General features: G+C 42.9%; 1 protein-coding gene across 1 annotated transcript in view; it reads right to left on the bottom strand.

The window, feature by feature from the left end:
* LOC126259735 (calpain-C) overlaps positions 1 to 27,956 on the bottom strand; it is a 491,160-nt gene that overhangs the window by 60,591 nt on the left and 402,613 nt on the right. Inside the window, exon 5 of the mRNA XM_049956718.1 lies at positions 5,229 to 5,412. Within this exon, the coding sequence (XP_049812675.1) occupies positions 5,229 to 5,412 (184 nt within the window). The remainder of the gene's footprint in view (positions 1 to 5,228; positions 5,413 to 27,956) is intronic.

Below are 27,956 nucleotides of genomic sequence, written 5' to 3'. Positions count from 1 at the left end.
CAAATCCGCTTGTGTCTGTAGATTTCCCCAAACTGTATCTTTTGCTGGAACGAGTCCTCATTTGCTTCTGTTTATCTCTGTTCCGCTGATATGCAGGGGTGGACAAAAATATGGAAACACCAAACATACAACACAGTACCATGCCTAATACAATGTACGAAAGCCGTTGGCATTCGAAACAGCTTCTAGTCTTCTCGGAATGGATAAATACTGGTCCTGTATTGTTTTCAAGGGACTCTTATACCATCCTTCCTGCAAAACAGTGGCAAGTTTAGGTAACGATGATTGAGGTGAATAACGATCAAGCATCTTCCTCTCCAAAGGAGACCACAAAGGCTCAATAATATTGAGATCCGGCGACTGTTATGGCCAGGGGAGAAGCGACAATTCATTCTCGTGCTCACAAAACTAGCCCTGGAGGATGCGAGCTGTGTGAACTGGGGCCCTATCGTCTTGGTAAATAGGTTCATCATTGGGGAACAAACATTGTGCCATGGGACGGACTGATCAGAAAAATGTGGTCATACAAGCCATGTTTCATTCGTGAGACGTAAACTCGGCCAGGAGTTGGAAATACTATGAAACAAGCCACATCGAAACAAATGACTTTCTTCCATTGCTCCATAGTCCAAGTTTCATGTCTTCGGCGCCATGTTTACCTATTACAGGCATTTGCATCACTAATGAGTGGTTTTGGAAATTCAGCTCGCCATGTAATTTCGAGCTTATGTAGCTCCCGTCGAATTGTTTTGGCACTGACAGCGTTCGCGAGTGCTACATCCAGTTCTGCAGTGAATTTTGCAATTGTTGTTGTCTTATTTTTCCGTCATAGTTCTCCTCAATGACTGTCTGTCATGACGGCTCGACATATACTCTCCTCCGCATTGTTACTTAGCGGATGACGTTTTTCGCTTTTCCTGTATGAGGTATAAATCTTCGATCCGCTTTCCCTGTAGGCGATAATGTTTGGTTTCTGGGGCGCTCAACTGCGCGGTCATTAGCGTCCATACAAAGTCCCAGTTTTTACTCAGTCCAATTTTTTTCCACAGTCCAATCTAGCCACTGTCACGAATGATGATTAGATGTGGACAACACAAACGCTCAGTTCCCGGGAATCGAAAACGGGACCTCATGGTACAGAGGTAGCAACGCTAGCCACTAGACCACGAGCTGCGGACCTTCTCTGAAGCGATATGAATCTTCGATACCGTGCGTCTTGAAACCCTAAACACTTGGGCTACCTTGGTGCGGAACAGGCCACCATATGAGCACCAACAATTTGCCCACGACTGAGACTTCCAACGTTTGCTCAAGCATACGCTTCTTGCGGTGTGTCAATATTTTTGTCCAGCCCCTGTAAATACTACGTTCTAAACATTATAAGTACTTCGCATTCTATATGTTTTGTCTGATCAGTGTATAAGTGCCGATCAAGCAGTTTTCGTCTGAGGCACTGCTGCAGCCTATACGCAAGGTAGCACTACTCCGATGCGTGTATATAAGCACCGACGTGTTGGCAAAGTAATGGTGTGGCATTCGTGTCTTTCCGACCGCGTGCTGTAAATGCGGAAACGTGAACAATGGGGATGTTATTAACAAATGTATCCAAACAGGACCAACGTGCTGTTATTCTTTTCTTGGCTGCCAAAGGACGAATGCCGGTAGACATCCATCGGAGAATGAAGAATGTGTATGGGGCAGTATGTCTGTCGAAAACTGCAATTGTGGCATGGTGCGCCAAGTTCCGTGCTGATCTCGATTCGACACAAGACACAAGTCGATCTGCGAGGTCAGTTTCTTCGATTATGGACAACTGAAGTGAGGGACACTCGAGCACCCGCCCTACAGGCCGATCTCTCCCCATGATGTTATCATGCCTTTTGTCCCTTAAAAAACAAGGTGTTGAAGTGCCAACGATTCCCGTCGGACGAGAATATGCAACGGGTAGCAATGGACGCCTTCAAGCTGCAGGATGTGTGTTTAAGGTGTCTTCAACCTGGTGCGTCGGTGGGATGACTGCCTCAATGCTCACGGCGATTTTGCCTGATTGGCATACAGATTTTGGACTGTACGACCTTCCATGGAAACTTTTTGATGATCCCGTATACTGTATGTCAGCATTTATGTACCTCTCTCATCTAATGAACGTAAAATGTGTTTACCATCAATTAAATAAAAAAATTTGAATATTATGGTGTCACTGGCACTGCTGCGAAATGGTTTGAGTCTTTTCTAGCAGGAAACAAAGCGTTTCGTTGCAAAATATGTGTGCAGTAAGCATTCAGTCTTCATCTGATTGGGAATTAATTACATGTGGTGTTCCTCAAGGTTCCATCTTGGGTCCCTTGCTTTTTTTGTCTGTACATTAATGACCTCTCGTTTGTTACATTGTCAGATGCTAAGTTTGTTTTGTTTGCAGATGATACAAACACTGCAATTAGTAGCAAGTCAAGTACAGATTTAGAAACAGATGCTAATCAAATTTTCACTGACATTAATAAATCGTTTAAAGCTAATTCAATGTCATTAAACTTTGAGAAGATCCACTGTATTCAGTTCAGAACCTGTCAGAGATTTCCTTCCAACATGTGTATGACATATGAAGACATGCAGATTGAAACGTTGACAGTGTTAAATTTCTGGGATTACAACTCGATAATAAATTCAGTTGGGAACGGCATATCACAGAATTGCTTAGGCGCCTAAACAAGTCTGTATCTGAAGTGAGAATGATGTCAGATGTAGCAGATACAAATGTAAGAAAAACTTGCAAGCTTTGCTTACTTTCACTCTATCATGTCATACGGAATCATATTCTGGGGTAAGTCATCAAACAAAGCAAAAGTTTTTAGGGTGCAAAAGCGTGTGATAAGAATCATTTGTGGAGTAAATTCAAGAACATCATGTCGAAACCTGTTCAAGGAACTTTGCACTCTAATCACTGCTTTGCAGTATATTTATTCCTTAATGAAATTTGTTGCGAGTACTAAATCTCTGTTTCCAAACAATAGTATGCGTGCGGAACGATTTGAAGTGGAATGATCACATAAAATTAATTGTTGGTAAGGCGGGTAACGGATTGAGATTCATTGGGAGAGTCCTTAGAAAATGTAGTCCATCAACAAAGGAGATGGCTTACAAAACACTCGTTCGACCTATACTTGAGTATTGCTCATCAGTGTGGGATCCGTACCAGATCGGATTGACGGAGGAGATAGAGAAGATCCAAAGAAGAGCGGCGCGTTTCGTCACAGGGTTATTTGGTAACCGTGATAGCGTTACAGAGATGTTTAGCAAACTCAAGTGGCAGACTCTGCAAGAGAGGCGCTCTGCATCGCGGTGTAGCTTGCTCGCCAGGTTTCGAGAGGGTGCGTTTCTGGATGAGGTATCGAATGTATTGCTTCCCCCTACTTATACCTCTCGAGGAGATCACGAATGTAAAATTAGAGAGATTCGAGCGCGCACGGAGGCTTTCCGGCAGTCTTTCTTCCCGCGAACCGTACGCGAATGGAACAGGAAAGGGAGGTAATGACAGTGGCACGTAAAGTGCCCTCCGCCACACACCGTTGGGTGGCTTGCGGAGTATAAATGTAGATGTAGCTCAATACATAGTATCAATATTAGGAATAAGAACAATCTACTTAAAGACCTAAAATAAATTACCTTGGTCCAAAAAGGGGTCCAATATTCAGGAACACACCTTTTAAATAAATTGCCAGCAACCATTAAAAACTTGGTTCAGATAAAGCACGGTTTAAACAGAGTTTGAAACACTTTTTGATAGGCAACTCCTTTTACTCTATAGATGAATATCTTAACAGGGACTGTTAAGCCAGCTTAAGTAAAAATGTCTGTTAGATTTCAGTTTTGACAGCACTTGGTCACAACAGTCAAGATTAGGTATTTTGTGTACGATAAATTTATTAATAGTGCATAACAACGTTTCATTCTAACAGCGTGTTAATTCTGTTAATATTGGCTGTTCCAGTTTACCGCACTGTGTTCACCGATTTCGACAATCTCCTGACAAATGATCAAAGTGGTAAGTATTATATTCAAATGTTTTATGTTGTACTTTCTGACATGTTCCACAACAACAACTATCATCTCATTTTTTGGGTCTACGGAACGAAAATTGAATCTGATCTAATCTAACAACTGATAGCTTTCTTGAAACTTCCTGGTAGATTAAAACTGTGTGCCAGAACGAGACCCGAACTCGGGACCTTTGCCTTTCTCTGGCAAGTGCTCTACCATCTGAGCTACCCAACCACGACTCACTCCCCGTCCTCACAGCTTTACTTCTGCCAGTAACTCGTCTCCTACCTTCCAAACTTTACAGAAGCTCTTCTCGCAGGAGAGTTTTTGATGTCCTGGAAAATCACTTTGGGGACCGCATCTTCGCTCTGGGGTACCCAAAGGCCGCTGTCATGGGCCTCCATTGGCCGCCATATTCTCCGGATCTGAACGCATGCGACTTCTTTTTGTGGGGCCACATTAACGGCAAGGGTACAGCAACAAACCCAAAACTCCTCGCAGAAGAGCTTCTGTAAAGTTTGGAAGGTAGGAGACGAGGTACTGGCAGAAGTAAAGCTGTGAGGACGGGGCGTGAATCGTGCTTGGGTAGCTCAGATGGTAGAGCACTTGCCAGCGAAAGGCAAAGGTCCCGAGTTCGAGTCTCGGTCCGGCACACAGTTTCAATCTGCCAGGAAGTTTCATATCAGCGCACACTCCGCTGCAGAGTGAAAATCTCATTCTGGGTAACTTTCTTATCTGTGCACAATATTACTTTTCCTTTATTCCACACAATCTCACTTCACTGACTTAAGTCAACAAATGTAAAAGTTAGTAAGATCGTGACAATCTAAAGAAGACTCAGACACCTGCAAAAAAAAATGGTTCAAATGGCTCTGAGCACTATGGGACTCAACTGCGGTGGTCATCAGTCCCCTAGAACTTAGAACTACTTAAACCTAACTAACCTAAGGACATCACACACATCCATGCCCGAGGCAGGATTTGAACCTGCGACCGTAGCAATCGCACGGTTCCGGACTGCGCGCCTAGAACCGCGAGACCACCGCGGCCGGCCAGACACCTGCATTTCCAGAATAGATACTCTAGTGTTTACGTGACCAGGAAAAAGCGGTGGGTATTGGTGAACCAGTGTACGCATCTTGTTGCGAGTGGTCGGGCAGACGTAGCGTGTGAGTGTGAGAAGGGCGTACCTGCGTGGTGGCGGGCTGGACGGTGCAGGTGACGAGCGAGGTCATGTCGAGCAGCTTGGCGAGCACGCGGCCGCACGTGGTGGCGTCCTGGCGCAGGCCGACGCTCTCGGTGATGCCGCCCGTCAGGTCGGCCAGCCCGTCCAGCAGAGTGCCGTACTTGAGCGCCTCGTACGACCCGTGCAGTCTGCAACACGGCACACGGCGCCGTTGTCAGCACAGCGTACATGCACGTCCTCGGCTTTTACACTACTGGCAATTAAAATTGCTACACCAAGAAGAAATGCAGATGATAAACGGGTATTCATTGGACAAATATATTATACTAGAACTGACATGTGATTACATTTTCACGCAATTTGGGTGCATAGATCCTGAGAAATCAGTACCCATAAAAAACCACCTCTGGCCGTAATAACGGCCTTGATACGCATAGGCATTGAGTCAGAGTTTGGATGGCGTGTACAGGTACAACTCCCCATGCAGCTTCAACACGATACCACAGTTCATCAAGACTAGAGACCGGCGTATTGTGACGAGCCAGTTGATCGGCCACCACTAATCAGACGTTTTCAGTTGGTGAGAGATCTGGAGATTGTGCTGGCCAGGGCAGCAGTCGAACATTTTCTGTATCCAGAAAGGCCCGTAGAGGACCTGCAACATGCGGTCGTGCATGATCCTGCTGAAATGTAGGGTTTCGCAGGGATCGAATGAAGGGTAGAGCCACGGGTCGTAACACATCTGAAATGTAACGTCCACTGTTCAAAGTGCCGTCAATGCGAACAAGAGGTGACCGAGACGTGTAACCAATGGCACCCCATACCATCACGCTGCGTGATACGCCAGTATGGCGATGACGAAGACGCGCTTCCAATGTGCGTTCACCGCGATGTCGCCGAACACGGATGCGACCATCATGATGCTGTAAACAGAACCTGGATTCATCCGAAAAAATGACGTTTTGCCATCCGTGCACCCAGGTTCGTCGTTGAGTACACCATCGCAGGCACTCCTGTCTGTGATGCAGCGTCAAGGGTAACCGCAGCCATGGTCTCCGAGCTGATAGTCCGTGCTGCTGCAAACGTCGTCGAACTGTTCGTGCAGATGGTTGTTGTCTTGCAAACGTCCCCACCTCCTGACTCAGGGATCGAGACGTGGCTGCACGATCCGTTACAGCCATGCGGATAAGATGCCTGTCGTCTCGACTGCTAGTGATACGAGGCCGTTGGGATCCAGCACGGCGTTCTGTATTAACCTCCTGAACCCACCGATTCCATATTCTGCTAACAGTATATTGGATCTCGACCAACGCGAGCAGCAATGTCGCGATACAATAAACCGCAATCGCGATAGGCTACAATCCGACCATTATCAAAGTCGGAAACGTGATGGTACGCATTTCTCCTCCTTACACGAGGCATCACAACAACGTTTCACCAGGCAACGCCGGTCAACTGCTGTTTGTGTATGAGAAATCGGTTGGAAACTTTCCTCATGTCAGCACGTTGTAGGTGTCGCCACTGGCGCCAACCTTGTGTGAATGCTCTGAAAAGCTAATTATTTGCATATCACAGCATCTTCTTCCTGTCGGTTAAATTTCGCATCTGTAGCACGTCAACTTCGTGGTGTAGCAATTTTAATGGCCAGTAGTGTACATTTATTGAACTATATCAAAAGATACGTAAATTAGTTACATACTATGGCGTGCACAGACGTTAGTCAACATGTAAACGTTACTACAGATATTCTGTTTTAGGTTATGTCATGTTCGATATGTCTGCCATCATTGGCGACGATGTGACGCAGACAAATAGCGAAATTCTGCATGACCCACTGAAGTGTCGGAACATCGATGCTGTCGATGACCTCCTGAATGGCTTCAGCTCAGCAATGGTTTTGGAGTTATTGTTGTACCCTTGTCGTTAATATGGCCTCATAAAAAGGAGTCACATGCGTTCAGATCCGGAGAATATGGTAGCCAATCAAGGCCCATGTCAGTGGCCTCCGGGTACCACAAAGCGAGAATGCGGTCCCCAAAGTGCTCCGCCATGATATCAAACACTCTCCTGCTTCGATGGGGTCGAGCTCCGTCTTGTATGAACCACATCTTGTCGAAATCACGGTCACTTTGGATAGTGGAGATGAAATAATCTTCCAAAACCTTCACGTACCGTTCGGTAGTTACCGTGCTACCGAGAAATATCGCACCAGTTATTCCGTGACTGGACATTGTACACCACACAGCTCCCCAGTAAGGTTCAAAATGGTTCAAATGGCTCTGAGCACTATGGGACTTAACATCTGAGGTCATCAGTCCCCAAGAACTTAGAACTACTTAACCTAACTAACCTAAGGACATCACACACATCCATGCCCGAGGCAGGATTCGAACCTGCGACCGTAGCGGTCGCGCGGTTCCAGACTGTAGCGCCTTTAACCGCGTGGCCACACCGGCCGGCTCCCCGTTAAGGGTGAAGAGATTTCTCGATCGAGATATGCGGATTCTCAGTCCCCCAAATGCGCCAGTTTTGCTTACTGATGAACTCATCTAAATGAAAGTGAGCTTCGTCGCTAAACCAAACCATGCATGCGCGTACTAGTTCCCAACACGCCCCGCGGCCAACCGTGCGGTTTGAACGTTGTAACGCAAACGGTTTAGAAGTTATGACGATTTTATTTTGTATAGTTCAATATATAAAAGGGAATAATCAGTGGCGTAACAAGGGTAAGTGGCGCTCAGGACTCCTCTGCCTCGCTCTGAGAACATCCAATTTTTTGTTTAATCTTCACCTTTGCATTGATTATGTATTCATCTACTGAGATCAATGGCGCTCTACAATTAAGTAAAATCAAATGAAACCATATAGTCCCAGAGACCTTTTCAAGCCTCAAACATCTAAGCAGACTGAAGCGATGAATGAAAATTTGTACTAAGGCTCGGATTCGAACCCTAATCCTCTGCTCACTAAGCAAATATGCTAACCACTACGCCGCCCTGGCACAGTGACTTTGGACACCTGTGTGGACTACACTAGCACACCTCCCTCCTAAATCCAAATTTCCATTCACGACTCAGCCCACTTGGTATTCCCCCTTAACTCTAACAGCGTTTGATTAACACAACTATACTTGGGTTTCAGTCAGAGTCCTCCCTTTTCATTCCATGCTGTGGTGCTCCATTATACACTCATGATCATAAATTAAGGATAATGCTGTTACATGGTGAAACAACGCTCTGGTGGGCGGTTTGCGGGTTTAAATCACCTCAGGGTATGACCAGGCGGTGCATTTGACCTGCGGTCGTAGCACGGTGGCACTGGCAGCAGTCCACATATGCAGAGGTGTCTTGGTGAATGTCAGAGTACAGTGCAGCGAGTAAGTGTGCAGACGTTTTCAGACGTGCTAATGGTGACTGTGTGTTGAAAATGGCTCAAAGAACACACATTGATGACGTTATGAGGGATAGAATACTAGGGCGACTGGAGGCTGGTCAAACACAGCAGGTCGTAGCACAGGACCTCCGTGTGCCACAAAGTGTGATCTTCTAGATTATGGCAACGATTCCAGCAGACAGGAAACGTGTCCAGGCGCTACAGTACGGGACGTCCACAGTGTAACACCACAAGAAGACTGATATCTCACCATCAGTGTCCACAGAGTACTGCAGGTAGTCTTGCTCAGGACCTTACCGCAGCCACCGGAACAGTTGTCTCCAGACACACAGTCTACTGACGACTGAACAGACATGGTTTATTCGCCCAGAGACCTGCAAGGTACATTCCACTAACCCCCTGGTCACAGGAGAGCGTGTAAAGCCTGGTGTCAAGAACACAGTACATGGTCACTGGAATAGTGATCCCAGGTTATGTTCACGGACGAGTCCAGGTGTAGTCTGAACAGTGATTCTTGCCCGGTTTTCATCTGGCGTGAACCAGGAACCAGATACGAACCCCTTAATGTCCTTTAAAGGGACCTCTATGGAGGTCGTGGTTTGATGGTGTGGGGTGGGATTATGATTAGTGCACGTACACCCCTGAATGTCTTTGACAGGGGAACTGTAAACAGGTCAGTTGTATCGGGACGTCATTTTGCACCAGTATGCAGGAGTGCAGTGGGTCCCTCCTTCCTGCTGATGGATGATAACGCACGGCCCCACCGAGCTGCCATCGTGAAGGAGTACCTTGAAACTGAAGATATCAGGCGAATGGAGTGGCCTGCCTGTTCTCCAGATCTAAACCCCATCGGGAACGTCTGGAATGCTCTCGGTCGACGTATCGCTGCACGTCTTCAAACCCCTACGACACTTCAGGAGCTTCGACAGGCACTGGTGCAAGAATGGGAGGCTATACCCCAGCAGCTGCTCTTCCACCTGATCCAGAGTATGTCAAACCGTTGTGCGGCCTGTGTGCGTGTGCATGGTGATCATATCCCATATTGATGTCGGGGAACATGCGCAGGAAACAGTGGCGTTTCGTAGCACTTGTGTTTCGGGACAGTTTTCTCAGCTTATCACAAATACCGTGGACTTACAGATCTGTGTCGTGTTTGTTCCCTATGTGCCTATGATATTAGCGCCAGTTTTGTGTAGTGGTACGTTGTGTGGCACCACATTCTGCAGTTTTCCTTAATTTGTGAGCATGAGTGTATTTTAATTTCCACATGGGAGGGTAACATTTGTTAATTGCGTACCATGCTTGCATTCTAAGTTAGCAACCTTGTTCAATGTTACGATCGTCTGCATCCACTACAGCCTGGAACCACACTAGAGATACCATTTCATAACTGTTCTTAGCACTTTTCGAACGGTAGACCATGGATTGTATGGCTGTCGTGACACACTCGTCCACTGCTTTAGATCGCACATTGCTTCCAGCGTTCTCCATCATGGTAACAGTAACTTCCCCAACAATTTGTGGCGTAACCGGATATCGACTCCTCCGACGAGCAATTCACAAATCGTTACTTAATTCAAACTTCCGAATAATGTTCTTCAATCTCGCTGAGTCTGGAACCGCGAGACCGCTACAGTCGCAGGTTCGAATCCTGCCTCGGGCATGGATGTGTGTGATGTCCTTAGGTTAGTTAGGTTTAACTAGTTCTAAGTTCTAGGGGACTAATGACCTCAAAAGTTGAGTCCCATAGTGCTCAGAGCCATTTGAACCATTTGAAGAGGACCTGTCCATATTCCTTTAATGCGTTGATACTTGTGAAGAGTAGCAGCATTATTGGTGTTGTTTTGATAAAACAGCTTTATGAGTAAAGCCCTGTTACCTTGTTCAGAGCCATGTTGAATGTCTGTAACTGCAAAGCACGCTAATGCTTGTGTTTCAGCCCTACATCGCCGTACCAGTACCGGCGGCTAACGGTAAGTCACCCCACTAACAATGGCAATGCTGCAGAGCACAGTCTGAACATCACTCCTGTAATGTAGGGTATCCGCAAGGTAAACGGTTTTCCGTCTACATTGGCTCAAGTAGCGGAAATTTAATTGTAATCAGCCTGTCCATAGCATGTTGACTTGGTTTTAAGACTGTTTGTTGTCCGAAGAAGTGCATCCTTTAGTATCTGACCTTGGTAACATACCGCATTCATCTCGTACAGTGCACAGACCTCACCCCCCCCCCCCCTCTCTCTCTCTCTCTCTCTCTCTCTCTCTCTCTCTCTGCCTTTTGTTGGTCGACCAAGCATTTGCGGGCAAATTGCAGTAAGCGCAGGCCGGCGCAATTTCCGCGCGAAGTGAGCCAGCCGCTGCCCTAGCAAACAGCTACGCTGCCGCGCTGTCGCTCAGTGTTTTGGCTGGCAGGCCGGCGCTCCCGCTACCCAAACAACACTGCTGTCACTCTGCAGCTGCACTTCCTGTTGTTGAGGGCCGTAGACGTGGAGTCAGAGGAAAATATGGCGACCTCACTCGACGTGAAAGGAGTGGGTGACGCACCAGGCCCTACGGAGCGCTCCCTCGACGCCGAAACGGTTACATCTGCCACTAACACAGGCGTCGCAATTTCTAGGGAAACATCAGTGTAACTTCGGTTGCAAATAAAGATAGTGCCGTCTTTAAGTCACAAGCTCCATTCCGCGTTACGACGAAGAAATGCACCTAAAGATAGACGTAACAAGAACCTCAGAGGGAGTGGAGACACTCTACATCTGATACCCGATGAGACAAAAAAAATCGCGTTGCGCATTCTGGGGCGCAGAAGAAACTGATCAGCCTACTCTAAGCGATAGGTTAGCTCATTTCCAGTAACGTCCAAATGACTCCAAATGGTTCAAATGGCTCTGAGCACTATGGGACTTAACATCTGTGGTCATCAGTCCCCTAGAACTTAGAACTACTTAAACCTAACCTAACCTAAGGACATCACACACATCCATGCCCGAGGTAGGATTCGAACCTGCGACCGTAGCGGTCACGCGGTTCCAGACCGAAGCGCCTAGAACCCCACGGCCACACCGGCCGGCCAAATGACTCCAGATGAACAGAAAAACCACTGAGTGTGCAATACTGCAGAGGTCATAAAGAAGGCCATCGATAGTGGATACTAACGAGTATGTGTGCGCAGAATAATGTGGCCGGTAGACGCGCTGTCAGGAGGGCAAGCGTAGGGAGAGCAATACTGGTGGGGGTTGCGGACAGGCGGTCAGCACACTGTAGGGGAAATGCCGAGCGCTGGAGGGGAAGTGTCTTTTTACACTGAAGCCTGCACTTTTTTTGTAAGTATTAAGTGAAGCCCCACCATGTCCACACATTCATGGTAACCATCCAAAATGATCTACAGTCACCACCACGTTGGTTAGTATCTAAAAAGAATATTGCTGGAAATGCAACAGCCGGCCGGGGTGGCCGAGCGGTTCTAGGCGCTACAGTCTGGACCCGCGCGACCGCTACGGTCGCAGGTTCTAATCCTGCCTTGGGCATGGATGTGTGTGGTGTCCTTAGGTTAGTTAGGTTTAAGTAGTTCTAGGGGACTGATGACCTCAGAAGTTAAGTCCCATAGTGCTCAGAGCCATTTGAACCATTTTTGAAATGTAACGAAACTGCTTTTATTTTCGCCCGACACATAACCATTTGTAGCTTTTAGAGAAGCGTCATGAGTGGCGAATATTAGTTAAAACCTACATTTCTCTTGCTGCCGTGTTAACATTTGCTTCTTTTGCCAAAACACAGTGGCGTTTATACAATGTCACCTCACAAACATGTTGTGCATACACAGCTGTGAGAGAATTCTGAAACAGTGGCTTATTAACTTTACTAAGTGAGGAACTCAGGACAAGTCAGTCAATAGTTTATGAATACGCACTTCCTCTGTACAAAAATAAACATGTAATGTCTTCCCTTACATTGTTTCAAAACCCACAGCAATTCTCGTTTCACCAGCTATCAATAACCGTTAAAAATTACATTATTTCATTGAAAATGTCTGTAGTTAGTACAACAAAACGGTAGATAATAACGTTTCCCACATTAATCAAGTGAAAAATTCTCTCCTCTATGTGTGCTATCATTTGCCAAAATCTCGTTTTGATATCTCAAACCATTTGTGAGATACGATGAATATTCATATTTCATTCTGGCCTTATCGGTGGCATGCACAATCGCAAACGATTGTGCCACATACAATTAGTTTTCTCGAGACTGGTGACAGACACAGACCTACACCCAAGTCTAAAGGAAAATTCAATATATTTGCTAAATTTCATATACAGCAACATATTATGTGATATGCACCAACTGGAAAATCATAGTGACCCCTATTTTTCACTACAAACTCTTCCGTATTTCGCGCACTGTCTTACTTAAATGCAAGTATCACAAAAACTGACTATTAACGAAATTATGGGAATGTCATTATGAAGCTGACAGACAGAGGCTATACACGATGCAAAAATGAATTTGTTTACCCAATAGTTTCTGTAAAATTGTTTGTGAAAGACTGCAGGGCATTCGCCTCGAGTGCGTCATCGCAGTGCACCGCCAAATAGCCGAAAGTGGGCCAACAATATTGGTCTCCCCTTCCCAACAAACAAATGAACTCACCCAGCGCTCTGGACGAAAACTGGTCATTGCACACTGCTCACCGTATCTTGCGCAGATTCTAGCATTGGTCAATAGCCTTGTGACTGCTTAGAATATCCGCATACCAGAAATGGTTTGAGAGTTTTCTTCTTGATGAAACTTATGACTCTGGCAATAGCAACCTGATATATCGTCGAATTCTCTATCTGGTGTTTGTGTTCTTCCTGGGCTTCAGTATATCCCGCTTTTTCTGAACCTTCAGAGCTGTCAGTATATGTGGCTTGAGCACCTTGGTGTCAATGGAGAACTGAGAAGCAGCAATGTCGGAAAACATGAGAAAGTACTGTGTGGAATGCATCCTTCAGTAGCTGCTGAAGAAATCATCTTTTTTTTCTTTTTGTAGTTTCTTATTGACGCATACAGCGTCGCTTCACATCGCATGTCAGGCGACAAATCATTTTGAGACATCGTGCACAAAGACACTGCTGACACGAAGACCCACCAGGGTCGTCAACGCTCGATGGCTTAATTATACATGTCGCTTGGAAGAAGCTGTAATTACGTCAGTCGCCCAAAGACACCGCAGAATGTTTCCACCCATCAGTGCTGACATAATGCACAAACATGCATATGTACCTATCAAACAAAAACGATATGCAACAAGGAAAGAAGTTAAAGCAGGAAATGTCAGTCTTTTTTCTTCGTTTTCACTTTTTCTTCTTTTTAATGGTTAATACTTCGTTAATACCGAAGCCGTCAGAAACGAATTATCCTAAATTCCAGTGCGAAATAAATTACCTATCAAAGCTAAATCGGTCTGGCAAACAGTTCTGGTCCTAATGGTAAAATGGCCCTACTTTCATCCTCAAACTTGTGATCCTAAATTCCAGTGCGAAATAAATTGCCTATCAAAGCTAAATCGGTCTGGCAAACAGTTCTGGTTCTAATGGTAAAATGCCCCAACTTTCATCCTCAAATTTGTGATAAATCGTACATATCTAACTACGGGCAGACGCCAAAAATGAGTAAGTGATCCATATCATGTAAACACTTTATTTCACACACGAAAACTTTGCCTGAGATAGAAGTCTCTGGCAGGTACAGCCTCATACTCTTAGCAGAGATTTATTGTTATCCTCACCGACAAGCCACTGAAAATTCAGTTGAGTTGCATACGGCCTAACTTCAAAAAGATGAGGGCGCATGCTCTGATAATAAATCCTACGTCACTGTGAAGTACACCTAAATCCATCTGTTGGTGTCTAGATTGAGTTTGGTGAAACCTGCCGATCCACCGGCGTATGTCTAGATTTCTTCGACTTTAGATCTGAAAAACCGGCTCACCGATGACACAGTCAATTCCAGAGGCTTTGTTACTCGAAGTACAAGCCTTTCGTCTCAATATAGTGAAAATACAAATCTTTGAATTCTAACCCCCCCCCCGCATAATATTTTGTTTAGGTAGCATTGCATATTAGCTCTCAAATATTCATGTCTCTTTGAATACGAGGATGAAAAGGAGACCAAGTGTAATACGATTTATGACAACCATATGCACTGGGTTTCTGATTTAACTTTAATACAATTCAGCTACTAAGGGGCAAAACAGTGGGTGAAAGGTTTTTTTGAAAACCAATCATTATTAGAGAGCTACTGAAGCAGTAGAGACAGTTGAAAATGGACGCAAAGTCTGAAACACGTCCTACACTTTGCAGTAAAAAGAAAAAAAAATCTTTTACATAACTGAAACACTTAAAAATTTATGCCCGAATCTAGTAACAGTGACTCGCGTATTAAATGAGGATTTTCTATTATGCATACTCGCCAAGCTGTTCATTTATAAGCGACGTCGATTGCAAGTCAAATGAATTCGGCAGACTTTTATCTGAAATCGTGATAGTCATTGTAACAGGTTTTATTCTTTTTATCAATTTCAGAAACTACATCTAAAGTGACTGCTTAGCAACGCATTAGAAAGATTTTACATTACTCTCGCAACTGAATAAGATGTGTCATAGGAATTTAAAGCTCTCTGATGCTTCTACTCGTCACTGAGTTATTTGTTCACGTAGGACACATATGGTCGACTTCGTCCTGTCATCAGGTCTGCTGCCTATGTTAATAATGGCTGCACCGTTACTTACATCTCCTCAGTGTTAAGCGTTTCGGCACACCCGCTGTCGTCTCTTTAACACGCAAATTAAGAAGTGACGTCAGGTAACGTCCCGCCTCACGATGCTACGTCACCAAGATTTCTTTTGAAGGAGAGACAGAAATCCCGGTGTGGTGGTTTCTTTTTTTATCGTTATATAATTTTTACCACCGAAGACATATTGGAATTGTCTATCGGAATTATCGCTAACGACTATTAGTCACTGAACGACAGTTTCTTAATATTTTTATGCTTCTGGTACTTCTGTGCAGCAGTTGTGTTAAGATGATGGAGATGTCGCTTTTATACAATAGCAAACGAGCGTCTTCAAATGTGACTAGTTCCTTACGATGCGCTCTAATAAACTGCAAATGTGCCTCACAAACCAAGTACCGGTCCAAATAACACTGGGTGTCCCAGGAGAAATGGTCAGTATTCAGGGATATGATACGAACGCTCATTTGAAGCAAAAACATTCCCACACATCTACACTAATGAAGAATATGAAGACATGGTGTATGGTTACGGCTTCAGCGATGGTAGCTCTGCTGCTGTCGAAGAATAGCGTCGGCGTTTTCCGATACATCGATTCCTGAACGTAGAGTGCTTACCACACTTTTCAGCATATTGTGAGGAACAGTTCTTCTTCAATGTTCCCATTTTTTCTGAATGTCTAGTTCAACAACCTATGCAGGAACAGCAACATATGGTTGAAATGGTGCATCGTCCGCGGAGACTGCTGCATTTTTTAATGTTTATTGACTGCTGTACATGTGTAAACCTAACAAATTACTGAATAATAGAGAAAATAAATAAAAATATACATAAAAAGTGTTCTATCTCGGAAATTATTCAGAATATGCCATATGTCCAAACAATACCGACTATTCCTCCTGGGATTCTGTGTACGCTCATCGTCCATATTGCGTTCTATCCGAAACGAGGATCAGATAAAACTGGACAGTAATCAGGAACGAAACAAATAGTGTTTCTCTGTAATTTTTAAGAATTGCGCTACAAAATTTAAATATCTGTGTCTGAATGCACGAGAACAAGTAACTGAATTTTTGTAGGTTAACCGATTCTTCCGTCACTTCTCGGTAGAACAATTTCATAACAATAAATGAAAAGCATAAATTTCGGATTCTCTACAGCAAAGTGTAGAACACCCACAATTTGTGCTTTTCTATATACTAAGATACCATCTTAGTATATGTATAGTTAAGGCTCACCGGCCACTTGACCATCTTCTTCTTCTGTGCGAATGCACAAACAGTGCCCGAACTCTTACGGGAATCGGCAACGCGCCGCGAGTAATGAGTATAATGGGCGAGGGCACTAAGAATGTAGTGCGGGACAATACGTTGAGAATGTCGGTTTCGCGTGAGGCGTGCCAGAGATAAATCCCTGCAGTCGCGCTATCCTCTGTGCCCTCGGTGGCTCAGCTGGATAGAGCGTCTGCCATGTAAGCAGGAGATCCCGGGTTCGCGTCCCGGTCGGGGCACACATTTTCATCTGTCCCCGTTGACGTATGTCAAGGCCTGTAAGCAGCTAAGGGTGTTCATTTCATTGTGCTTTTCATTTGTGTAAATTGAAGGTCGAGAGGGGAGGAAAGGAAGGGCAGGGGATCACTGCACTGTTTTCTCTTAGACAAACCTTTACCATTCTAGAACAAGTCAATTGAAAAACGAGTATTTAGCAACGTACAACTGATGTAAGAAAACTAATAGTTCGGAAGAAGACAGAAATCTTTCTGTCTCTCCCTAGAACTATATAATGAAAAATAATTTTTAGTTTAAGTACAAAAGTACAGCGATCGGGAACAGTAACAGAATATACCTTTGAAAAATCACCGGACAACTCGCTAGTTGACACTGTTGTTCTGGAGCATCGTAGTGTGAACTCAACTTGTTTCAGACTCTCCTGTTGTTAGAGTCTATGAGACACAACGTTATCGACGATACTTTGATTTCTTTGTCTTATTTTAGAAAGTCAGTACCATCAACTGAATTTGTTACAGCCTGTAAATTATTACAGTGCTGACGTAAATCTACAGCTTTGAGGGTTTAGTGTATTCCTTACTCTGAGCTTTGTTGTTTCCTGCTTCAGCTGAAATAACAGGTTTCGCCAAAAAGTTTAGTTTTTAGATAGGTACAGAGTAATAAAAGCAGCTCATGTGTTTATGTATGAACAAAGACAACGTCTTCTTATGTAAACAGAATTACTCCTCAGACTACGAAAATCAGCTCTTAGGCAACAGGAAGACGCACTGGGTCGATCACTACCTTCATGCCAGTAATTCCTGAGTCGGCTACGCTTTCTAACAAAGACCCGGCCGTTGCGATGTGTTGCAAAAGCACCTGACGGAACAAACGACGTTATTACAAAAATACAGAGAAACGGCTCCTTGTTCGTTATAATGCCCCGTTATCTACCTGCACTCGTTACGGCAGGTGAAAATAGCCTTCAGGTGATATTTCGTTCTAAATTCTTAACTTCTCTAAATCCGTTAACTCCTTCGATATACATTATAATTCTAACTCACACAGCGTGAGAGAGTGAAATCTATGAAATAATTTATACACTGGTATATCGAAAATTTATTGTGTTTTGTATTGCTCTTCAATTTCTGGTTGAAGCTGAGCATTTGGCGAGAGACTGCAAGTACATGGTGAATGGATTAAAATCTGTAGAGGATATAAAACTATTTTCTTGAAACGACTTAGATTGGACACATATGATACGAAGGTAAAAATTATTAACTAGTTTTGTAAATAGAAGTACGCCCTATTACCACTAGGGGTAGCGGTGGCGATGAGAAGGGGTGGCAAGTAAAAATGTTCGAAAACGAGCTGTTGGCGTTTCTTTCCTGTACTTAATTGACATGGAATGCTTTACAAGTGTGAAGGACAATCTCTCTCTTATTTGTGTTGTTCAATGCGTCAGCCACGTACGAGTAGAGCACTAGAGCAAGCTAATAATTTTAGGGCATTACTGTCTCGGAGGAGTAGTTGAAGTTACAATACCTTCTTTATAACAACTTTGAAGTGAAAGGTAGTAGAGTTATTTTTTATTTAAATAATTAGATTTAACAGGTTTAATGTAAAATAATTCTTTTTTGATGATAAAAATAAATTTGATCTGTCATGACAATAAATACAGTTAAAATGTTAGCTGTATTTACATTATCAACATCGCACTTTAAAACAACGAAATAAGGCAAACATTGAGAACATAGAGTACTTCAAATGCAAGACGTTCGAAAAACCACCAAAAATGAGCAAAAAACTCCGAAATTAGGCAAAAATAGTACCAAAACTGGGCCAAAAGGCAACACCAAAATTGGGCAAAAACCCCATAGACATTTGGCAAAAATAACACCAAAATTAGGCAAAAATTAGCACCAAAATTGGACAAACATAGCACCAAAATTTGGCGAAATACAGCACCAAAATTGGATAATCTAAATCGAGCAAAATAAGCAGCAAAATTGGCCAAAACGACACCGAAATTGGGCAAAACAAAACGGTTATTGGGCAATCAAATGCTCCAAAATCGGATGTACAAAAGCACCTACATTGGACGTACAAAGGCACCTGGAGGGACACGTACTACAAAACTGGGTTACAAAAGCTCTGAAATAGCACAAGAAAACCGAAATTGGGCAAAAAATAGCGAAACTGGGAAAAAATTCGACCACAATTGGGCAAAAGTTAGCTCCAAAACTGGTCAAAAATGAACACCGAAACTGGGCACAAACACAGATTTTTCCTTTCCCTGGTCTCAAGACTGACGGTTCTCGAGACGCAATAAAAGGCGACGCCATCAACAAGCGCGTCAGCCATCCAGGTCGTCAGCGACGTTGGAAAAAGCGAGCGCGAGCGCGCCGAAAGCCAGCCAGCCGGGCTGGTGCGCCGGCGACCGGTTCCGCCTGAGAAATCGCCTGCCAGCTGGGCCTCGCCCGGACGCCGCGTGCCGCCGTGCGTACGTCGCCGCTTGGCGCCGCGGCGGTAGCGGCCAGCAGGTGGAACACGCTTTCACGCACGCTTTCGGCGTGTTGTGCTGTCTCTTGTCAAGTTCGCATCTGGCGCGAGTAGCTGGTTATCCGTTTTCTATATCCCCAAAGATGTATGAGACAGGCGAAATACCCTCAGACTTTAAGAAGAATATAATAATTCCAATCACAAAGAAAGCAGGTGTTGACACATGTGAAAATTACCGAACTGTCAGTTTAATAAGTCACAGCTGCAAAATACTAACGCGAATTCTTTACAGACGAATGCAAAAACTGGTAGAAGCCGACCTCGGGGAAGATCAGTTAGGATTCCGTAGAAATGTTGGAACACGTGAGGCAATACTGACCTTACGACTTATTTTAGAAGAAAGATTAAGGAAAGGCAAACCTACGTTTCTAGCATTTGTAGACTTAGAGAAAGCTTTTGACAATGTTTGCTGGAATACTCTCTTTCAGATTCTAAAGGTGGCAGGGGTAAAATACAGGGAGCGAGAGGCTATTTACAATTTGTACAGAAATCAGGTGGCAGTTATAAGAGTCGAGGGGCATTAAAGGGAAGCAGTGGTTGAGAAGGGAGTGAGACAGGGTTGTAGCCTCACCCCGATGTTATTCAATCTGTATATTGAGCAAGCAGTAAAGGAAACAAAAGAAAAATTCGGAGTAGGTATTAAAATCCATGGAGAAGAAATAAAAACTTTGAGGTTCGCCGATGACATTGTAATGCTGTCAGAGACAGCAAAGGACTTGGAAGAGCAGTTGAACGGAATTGACAGTGTCTTGAAAGGAGGGTATAAGATGAACATCAACAAAAGCAAAACGAGGATAATGGAATGTAGTCGAATAAAGTCAGGTGATGCTGAGGGAATTAGATTAGGAAATGAGACACTTAAAGTAGTAAAGGAGTTTTGCTATTTGGGGAGCAAAATAACTGATGATGGTCGAAGTAGACAGGATATAAAATGTAGACTGGCAATGGCAAGGAAAGCGTTTCTGAAGAAGAGAAATTTGTTAACATCGAGTATAGTTTTAAGTGTTAGGAAGTCGTTTCTGAAAGTATTTGTATGGAGTGTAGCCATGTATGGAAGTGAAACATGGACAATAAATAGTTTGGACAAGAAGAGAATAGAAGCTTTCGAAATGTGTTGCCACAGAACAATGCTGAAGAATAAATGGGTAGATCACATAACTAGTGAGGAGGTATTGAATAGAATTGTGGAGAAGAGGAGTTTGTGGCACAACTTGATAAGAAGAAGGGACCGGTTGGTAGGACATGTTCTGAGGCATCAAGGGATCACAAATTTAGCATTGGAGGGCAGCGTGGAAGGTAAAAATCGTAGAGGGAGACCAAGAGATGAATACACAAGCAGATTCAGAAGGATGTAGGTTGCAGTAAGTACTGGGAGACAAAGAAGCTTGCACAGGATAGTGTAGCATGGAGAGCTGCATCAAACCAGTCTCAGGACTGAAGACCACAACAACAACAACAATATCCCCAAAAACTACTATCTGTATCTACATCTACACGCTGCAAGCTACTTTATAGTGCATGGCGGAGGGTTCTGTGTGCAGAACCCTATCACAGTCACTTCTAGCCGCAGATGGTGCACGGCCAGAAAAAACGGTTGGGAAGACTCAGTGTGACCTTAAATCTTGAGAATTTTACCTTCATGATCCTTCCGCAGGCCATGTGTAGGATAAATATTGGTTGACTCACATTTACGCTCGCAGAATTTTTACAGTGAACCACACTGTGATACAAGACAACTCACCTGTAGCGCCTGTAGCTGGAGTTGGATCAGCATCTCTGTGACGCTTTCAGGGTTACTAAATTAATCGCTCTACTCTTCACTTGATCTTGTCTATTTCTACCATTAGTACTATATGGATCCAGCTCCCAGACTGACAGGCAATATTCAGGTGTCGGTCGAACGACTTCTTTGTAAACTACCTCCTTCGTTGGTGAATTACACTGTCTCAGGATTCTTCCAGTGGCTCTCTTTTTAGCACCTGTAGGTACTTAACAAACTGTACATTTCAGCTACACAAAGCGTTTCCAGATTGAGTTTTCTAAATTTCCCCAAAACAGACAGAAAATTCCCCAAATTGATACCATTTTGGCATTTTTTCCCCAAATACCTTAAATAATAGTTCGAAGGAATATATATGTTTATCATCAGTATTGGCAGCATGAAGAGGCAGAATTACGTGCCCAGGACCTTAAAATTATCGTACATATAAAAAAATAAAACATAATCTAAAATTTTTAATTAGTAAATAAAGACAGATACTCTAATCAAAAATATATAAAGCATGGTCTACGGGCGTCACATTTGCTTTCTTCACATTTTTTTATCGTCCTTTTGGTTTACCATTAGATGCTACAGACACTTTAGAAATAGATATAAGAGCTATTTTTTTGCTTAGTGAGTACAATTACGGCGGCATAAATTTTTTTGATCTCTTAGGCATCTACTAATGCAAAATGTAAATTTTCTCTGCCATAAAAATTATAGTACATTTATGTATTATAAAGATATCATGTTACTTATTACAATGATTTTGAAGATGTTGTGGGGAAGGCTAACGAAAGACTGCGTTTTACTGGCAGGACACTTAGAAAATGTAACGGATCTACTAAGGAGACTGCCTATACGACGCTTGTCCGTCCTCTTCTAGAATACTGCTGCGCGGTGTGGGATCCTTACCAGATAACATATGGGGAACATCTAAAAAGTTCAAAGAAGGGCAGCAACTTTTGTACTATCGCGAAATATGCGCGATAGTGTCACTGAAGTGATACAGGATTTTCGTTGGACATCATTAAAAGAAAGGCGTTTTTCGTTGCGACGGAACGTTCTCACGAAATTACTATCATCAACTGTCTCCTACGTATGCTAACATATTTTGTTGACACCAACCTACATAGGGACAAACGATCACCACAATAAAATAAGGGAAATCAGAGCTCGTACAGAAAGATATAGGTGTTATTCTTTCCGAGCGCTATACGAGATTGGAATAAAAGAGAACTGTGAAAGTGGATAGATGAACCCTCTGCCAGGCACTTAAATGTAATTTGCAGAGTATCCATGTAGATGTAGATTGAATGAAATTATGTGACTTGTACTAAGGCTTAACAAAACCAGTATGGTCAATTTTTTTTGTGCCAGAAGTGACATGGCATCGACATCATTCTCTGACTTAAGTCTGGTAAGAATTTTACTTCTTGGCGCGAGTTTATTAAACCTCATTTTTGAAACTGTACCGTAATCTAATTATGTGATCCAGTGTGCTTGTGTTCGTTCTGTTTCCACAATTGTCTTTTACCGCACTCATTATGGAGAATGCTCTCTCCACACTAGTGTTGGAGATGGCAGGTTCAAAAACGCTGTCGCCAACTTTCTGACAATCGAGAATTTCCGCTTTTCATCAGCATCTTCAAAGGCCGATACTTCACCCCAAAATGCCTCTGATGTTGAATTAAACCTGTTCCATTGTTGGAAAGGGTGAATTCGCCATTGATTCAAAGGGCTGTCAACATTGTTAGCTCCAGCAATTCTTTAAAATTGGCCATTATATCCCCCAAATCGGGTCGGACTTGGCTAGTAGCCGAGTCAGGTGCGGAACAGGCATTTCTTTTTCCAAAAGCTTTAGATTATTTGGAACTCTCCTCTTCATTTCTTGGCATAATTGATAAATAAATGACACACACCACTCTTTTGCAACTCTTAAATCTTCTTGGTCAATACCAGATGTTCTTTCATTGAAACCAAGACGTAAACTAATGTATTCAATATTAAATAAAATATGGCGTTTCAGTCTTCGATCGCTATTCTTTATTTTCAATTACCGGTTTCGGGCTAGCTGCCCATCTTCAGATCTGTTAGACAAAGTTAAAATTGTACATAACAGATCTGAAGATGGGCAGCTAGCCCGAAACCGGTAATTGAAAACAAAGAATAGCAATCGAAGACTGAAACGCCATATTTTATTTAATGAACGATCGCGGAATTCCCATTGAGACAATCATGTCTAGTTTTGGTATTCAATATTCATCAAATAATCCCTGAAACTGAAGCCTATCAAACTCTGTCTCTTGACATTACTTAATCGTTCTGGGGATCTAACATTGACAGATAGTTCAGCTGCAACGTATGTATTTCTGATAATAGCTTAAGAGATTCAACATTATTAGCCTGAAACATGTGAATACAATCGGTGACTGCTTTTAGTGAGTGTTTCAAAAATATAAGATTAATTTACTGGGTTTACCTAACAGCATAAAATAAAAATTGACTAGCAGTATAGCTGGCAAACTGTCTATTTTGAGTGGTTCCTTTCCAGCTAATGTTTCATGCGGCAGGACTATTCAATCTGCTGCTTGGTACTGCACGAAAACCAGTTGTGATTGCACGAAAACCAGTTGTGATCTTCTCTAACGATGTATTCTAAATGCGAAGGTAATACTTCGCAAGCGTTTACTGCGACAAGATGCAATGAATGTGACACACATTTGCAGTAGTAAGGTGGGACAAAGATTCTTTCAAAACTGAAGAGAATGAATAATGTTCTCCTGCCATTACATTAACTCCGTCAACACCCATTACCTAACTCATTTATATCAAGGCCATTTGTAATTAGTTGCTTTTTAAACGCATTAGCTAAAGAGTCAGCATCACCATCTTCTATTTCCAACAGTCTATAAAACGTTGTTATTATCGTTTTCGTGTTAAGGCTAAAATAACGCACAATGATGCACGACATTTTCTTGGTGTCAGTGTACGTACTCTCATCCATTACCATAAAAAATGGTTCAAATGGCTCTGAGCACTATGGGACTTAACATCTGAGGTCATCAGTCCCCTAGAACTTAGAACTACTTAAACCTAACTAACCTAAGTACATCACATTCATCCATGCCCGAGGCAGGATTCGAACCTGCGACCGTAGTGGTCGCGCGGTTCCAGACTGAAGCGCCTAGAACCGCTCGGCCACACCGGCCGACTCTATTATCATCGAATAAGAACTACTGCCAATGTCTTGCTCAAGGAAACATGGTGAAATCACATTAGTAATCAGCCCTTCACATTTAGTGTGAAGCAACTTCATTCCACTGAGAACAGTAGATGACTTCTCCAAAGATGGCAACAGACCTCCTAGATGGTCTACTGCTGATATCGACCAATGCTCCACAATGAATGCAGCCACTTCCAGCTCTGCAATTTTTCTCTCTCGATGTATATTTGCGCCATAAGATGTTGTTCATTTTGAGTTACTGCAACCGACGTGTGATATTTTGAGGGCCTATAAATGCTTCTTACATTTTGCATAGTTAGACAAATGTTTGCAAAACGCTTTGGTTCCATCGAGTTTTGAACAAGTGAGCCACCCTAAAACGACACCGGAATATTTATACCGACCGCAGAAAGCCAACTATGGAAAGAACATTTTTTTCAAAATGATTATTACATGTTACATTTTTTTTTAAAAATGTTTACTACATGATTATTACATGTTAGTAAAAAAGGGGCCGAAGTCTGGACCACAGACTACCAAAGAGCACACTGCGTCACTCTTTTCTGACCACCGAGAGTGAAAGAGATTTACGTGTATTTTCGGTCGGACCCTGGTGTGTGGTTTGGTCCACTGTCAGCATCATTCGGTCCTATCGTCTACAAGCACTTTAGGGAGCGAATCAGATTATTCCATCAAAACAAGCCCACAACGTCAGCAGTCCACTTACCATTAACACATAGTTATTTCTTATTTTAATGGCGTACGAACAACACGAAAAACCCAAGAGCCAACTCAGCAAAAATAAAAATACAAACCAGTAACCAGTACCCAACCTTGCATACTTCAACGCTCTACTAAGTACTTACTGATCTCACTCAATAAGCAGTATCGGAATGGTATGGTATCGTACAGCGTGATTTCATCATAATTGCATTTATTCTAAAGATAAAATGAAAATCGCTTATTCGTTGCTTTTTAGACAAGATTGAAACTCCAGTTTCCATCAAGCCAAGTATGTAGAAATCGTAGAAATCCAGAAACTTACCACAAAATCGTGGTTCGCCTTCCTATGTAGGCCGTTATCTTCGCGTGGTAAAATTAGGTAATGGATAACTACTCCCCCTCGATACCCTAAAAATCACAGTATCAGCGAACAGAAAAACAAACAAAACACCCGAATAACCACCACCACGTACACATAAACTCGCAAGTTTCGGCAGCTGTGTTCGGAATAAATTACTTCTTTGGTGAATGCAAGAATGAGCCAGAAATGGAAGCAATATGCTAAATGAACATTCTGCATTGTTGTGCTTAATTGAAATAACAAATGTTGGTCGAAATTATTGCTTACTATCTCTCACACCTACAAAACCGTAAATCGTAATCATAAATCTCTCTTTAGTTCCTTAAAGAGGAAATAAAAATTTCTATCACGCACTGCATGGGCTGGTAGTTTTCGGCTAGCAGTGTTTGAACACGTCACGACATCGATGTGTGCTACACTTGTACCTACTTCTTGCAGCCATCGATATGAATCTTCCACCAAACACCAGAGACGAAAAAATGAAAAGGTGTATCAACTGATGTATGGTTACGTAGAAAAAATATTTCCCCGATGCAGAAATTTTTTTCCCCGGAAAGTTTCCCCAAAGAAAAATATTTTTCCAAAAATTTCGGAAAAAAACCAATCTGCAGACACTGGCTACAAATAAGAAATTATATTGGCCTGTAAATAAAATAAATAACTGCCATCATAGTACATACTAGTATCGTTCCGCTAGTTATTTCCCGTAACGCGCGTCCAAGAACCGCATACTGTCCGATCATCGAGCCGCGGCAGGTAGCGACGTACTGTACTTCCCGTTGAAAAGCGCGGTTTTCCGGCGTTGGTCGTTCGCGACGTTGCCAGTGGATAGGTGTGGAGTGACTGCGAACTGAAGTCACTACAGATCTGTCTTTTCTACCTCTCAGTTGGTAACATCCGTCTGTAAGGTGGGTATAAAAGCTCTCAATGTATTGTTGACAGTCGTGCATTTTTACTTGGATCTGATATTTCAGCTATGCTTCATTCGTAAGTTGAGCTTGCTACTGTGTGGACGTCATTGTTTCACTTCCATGATATTCACTACAGTGGAAATTCTTTGAAAAATTTGGTCATCTTAGTCTCCCAGACGGATGTTATCGTAAACGCCAATTTTTCACATGTTACCAACTAAGGGCTACAACTAGTTGTATCTGGTCGTTCCACTGTAAATCGCTTCTTTCGTACACTGCAATACTTGTATTTGGTGGATGTCGCTGCTTCGTTTGATTGTTGGGCATTCTTTTCATCATACAAAAATAGCGCTTTCCACATATTTATACGCAATACTTTACGTTTGTTTAAGTTGGAAGCCACTGATAACCCCTGCATCAAGCGTCGACATCTTCCTGCATTTCGCTAAATATCCTAACTTTGCGACTTCTAAATTAACAGCCTCATGAAGCTTCCGACATTACTCGTTACTTCATTTATATAATATCGTGAACAGTGAAGCCAACATTATCAGGGCATATTACAAGATGTAATAGCACAGGAAAAATAAACATTTAAAACTAGAAGCTTTGTTCATTTTTAAGATGCGTGACCGAATTTGCGGTTGAAATCATTCACGAGGAAAATGATTGTTCTATCTACGGGCACTTGTAGTGTATTTTTATTCACGATACTGTTTTCGACATTTTAAATTTCTCAGACTTGAAAATGATCCAATAAGTGCATACACATCAAAATCTTTTAAGCATACATTGTATCAAATACGAAATGTAATTATTCACATCAATCAGTGTGTCGAGTAGCTAAAACTTCTATATCTACATGATTACTCCTCAATTCACAATTAAGTGCTTGGCAGATGGCTCGTGGTACCACCTTCAAGTTATTTCTCTCCCGTTCCACTCTCGAACAGATCGCGGGAACAACCAGTACTTAAATCCTTCCGCGCGACCTCTGATTTCTCTTATCTTTTTACGATGATCATTTCACCAGTCGTATATGGGCGCCAACATATTTTCACAGTCTGAGGAGAAAACTATTGATAAAGATCCTACCGCAACGAAAAACGCCTTTGTTTTAATTATTGCTACCCCAGTTCGCGAATCATATCCGTGGCTCTCTCTCCCCTTATTTCGCGATAACACAAAATAAACTGGCCTTGATTGGACTTTGTCGATGTCCTCCGTCAATCCTATTTGATGCTGATCCCGCACAGCAATATTCCAGAAAGGCCAAACCAACGAAGTGTAAACGGTCTCTCTTACGTAGACCTGTTGCTTTCTCTAAATGTTCTGCCAATAAATCAAGCTTTTTTTTTTGTTTTTGCTTTCCCAACAACGCTATCCCATGTGATCGCTCCAATTGAAGTTGTTCGTAATTGTAATCCCTAAGTATTTAGTTTAATTTACAGCCTATAGAATTGTGTGATTTATCGTATAACCGAAATTTAGCTGATTCTTTTTAGAACTCATGTTGACGACTTCACACTTCTCATT

This window comes from Schistocerca nitens, chromosome 5 (genome assembly GCF_023898315.1).
Source record: "Schistocerca nitens isolate TAMUIC-IGC-003100 chromosome 5, iqSchNite1.1, whole genome shotgun sequence".
Lineage (NCBI taxonomy): Eukaryota > Metazoa > Arthropoda > Insecta > Orthoptera > Acrididae > Schistocerca > Schistocerca nitens.
This window is presented reverse-complemented; position numbering and strand designations above follow the sequence as displayed.